The sequence below is a fragment of the Parus major genome, unplaced genomic scaffold (genome assembly GCF_001522545.3).
Source record: "Parus major isolate Abel unplaced genomic scaffold, Parus_major1.1 Scaffold1132, whole genome shotgun sequence".
NCBI classification, from domain to species: Eukaryota; Metazoa; Chordata; class Aves; order Passeriformes; family Paridae; genus Parus; species Parus major.
In genome coordinates, this window is record NW_015379996.1 from 1 (window position 1) to 2076 (window position 2076).

The 2076-nt window shown below is 33.9% G+C and overlaps 1 protein-coding gene across 1 annotated transcript; it reads left to right on the forward strand.

Moving 5' to 3' along the window:
- Positions 1 to 208: 208 nt before the first annotated feature.
- Positions 209 to 1982, forward strand: LOC107199574 (peroxisomal coenzyme A diphosphatase NUDT7-like). The gene has a single exon (XM_015616894.3). The coding sequence runs from the start codon at positions 1138 to 1140 to the stop codon at positions 1519 to 1521; it is 384 nt and encodes a 127-aa protein (XP_015472380.1). The 5' UTR covers positions 209 to 1137; the 3' UTR covers positions 1522 to 1982.
- Positions 1983 to 2076: the final 94 nt, after the last annotated feature.

Consider the following 2076-nt stretch of genomic DNA (forward strand, 5'->3'; position numbering starts at 1 on the left):
TCACTGTAACAATGGTACTATTAAATAGGATCAGTTTTCCCATAGAACAGAGGAATTTCTGTTTCTGAAGACTATTTTTGTTCACCAAGTAACAGTTTAGTACTATGCCTCCTGTTTTTCAATCTGTAAGCAATATCCTCTCCCCATTAAAAAAAGGAAAGAAGTACTTTTGAAATTGTATTGAAAAAAGTTTTATTTAACTTCTTAAATTTTAATTTCTGTACAGATAATCTTAAAGCCACATAGTTCAGAGCATTGTGTAAACAGGATCAAATTTTCCCTGTTTTCAGCCAATTTCCTCAGTCAGTAGGAGAGATGATGTGAGTTTTGGACCATGAATATTGTACATGTCTGATGATACTTTGTCTCCTCAATACATACATTCCATGTGCTTCTGACTTGGACAGAGTCTTTCCAGAATTGAATCAAATACCACAAAAACTATTTTGCTCTTCCTCCTTTCTACAGAACAGTTGGTATTTGTGTGAATAAATAGAACTAGCAATGTATCCTCAACAATTTTGGTGTTCCATTGATGCAAACTATGATTTCAGTAGATTTTGCCTCCCTATGGAAAAAGGGATTACATTTAGAATTTAAATGCCCATAAATCAGGTGTTTCAAAAAGTGTTCTATTTTATGGCTAAATATATTGCAATAGTATTTCTGTACCTTTAGATAAACATTTTCATATTCTGGAAAATTCCTCTATCCTGGGAAAACAATACAGAAGTATGATGAAGGATATGGAAAATCTGGATTAAAAGCAGAATAAAAAAAAAGTAAACGAGGAGGACCCATAAGAAAGCATGCATGCCCTTTTACTTCTGTAGCAAACTGGCAAGCCTTTTTAACTGCTCTGTGATTATACAGGATGAGCAGAGTATTTGTAAAATCATTTCTGACAAATACAAAAATATTATTTCAAATTCAAGTCAAATTAAATAGCTTGCCATTAGGGGGACTGAATTGCATTGCAGTTAAAAATAGCTCATAGGCTTCTTGTACTCATTTTGTAACAATGAAATATTTTTTTTTTAAGAAGGAACATTTTTACTTGGTGCAAACATAAGTGTTTGAGGGGTTTGTTGATTTTTAAAAATTTACTTATTCATTGATGTTTTTTTCTCTTTTTAGATGAATAACTTGGTGACACCAGTTGTAGGATTTATAGAGGATACATTCCAGGTCACTCCTAATCCAGATGAAGTGAGTGAGGTTTTTCTTATGCCTTTGGAGTACTTTATCAAGCCCTTGAATTACAAGACCTTCCCTTATAGAACCTCCTCAGGCTACTCAACTCAGGTACACTGCTTTACATACGATGACCAGGAACATAAAAGGTCGTTCAAGATATGGGGACTGACTGCACACTTTGCTGTATTTCTTGCTCTTGTAATTTTTGGAGAGAGACCTACCTTTGAAGTGGATTATGATCTTGACAACTTAATCTCATCCTCTGAGAATAATTTCATTAATTTGTATGCATCTATACATGAAAAAAAGAAAAGTAAGCTGTGACAGCTTGATCTGGCAATTAATTTATTTTGAAAGAGGAAAAAGAAGGTTTGCTTATTTCCTTTGTGCCTGTTTTTTGAAAGCTACACTTGAATTGCTTTCTAATTGGAAATTTTCAAGTTGGTAATCCCTAATTAGATTAATACAATTTTTAATCTCTTTTAAGAGTTGTGAGAAGCACACAATATTTTTTATGAATCAGACTTTTAAAAGGTCTGTTTCAGCCCTTTCTCAGTTTCAGTGCCTTTGTTCTGTGTGATGGGAGACACTTTCTGTGTTTTGCCTTGCCTATGATGAGATAATACTGTTTAATGTAATTTGGGTCTATTTGAGGTAACCTATGAAAACTTTTGGAGATCTGTCTGTCTCTTACACGTGCCATACATGGACAACGTGATCCATACAGTCTTGTGTGGTATCTTTAAGCACTTACAGAATACACAATAAAAATACAAAAGCTTTCATGTGCTTTCACAGTCTTGTTTTGCTTGGGCTTGTGGAGGGAAGAGCATGGGTTAATATGTGCAATGAATCTCGGTCAATTTAACATTTCTCACA

Bases quoted from the DNA above. Each gene is read 5' to 3' on its own strand.
- LOC107199574 (XM_015616894.3), top strand. From the start codon at position 1,138: ATGAATAACTTGGTGACACCAGTTGTAGGATTTATAGAGGATACATTC.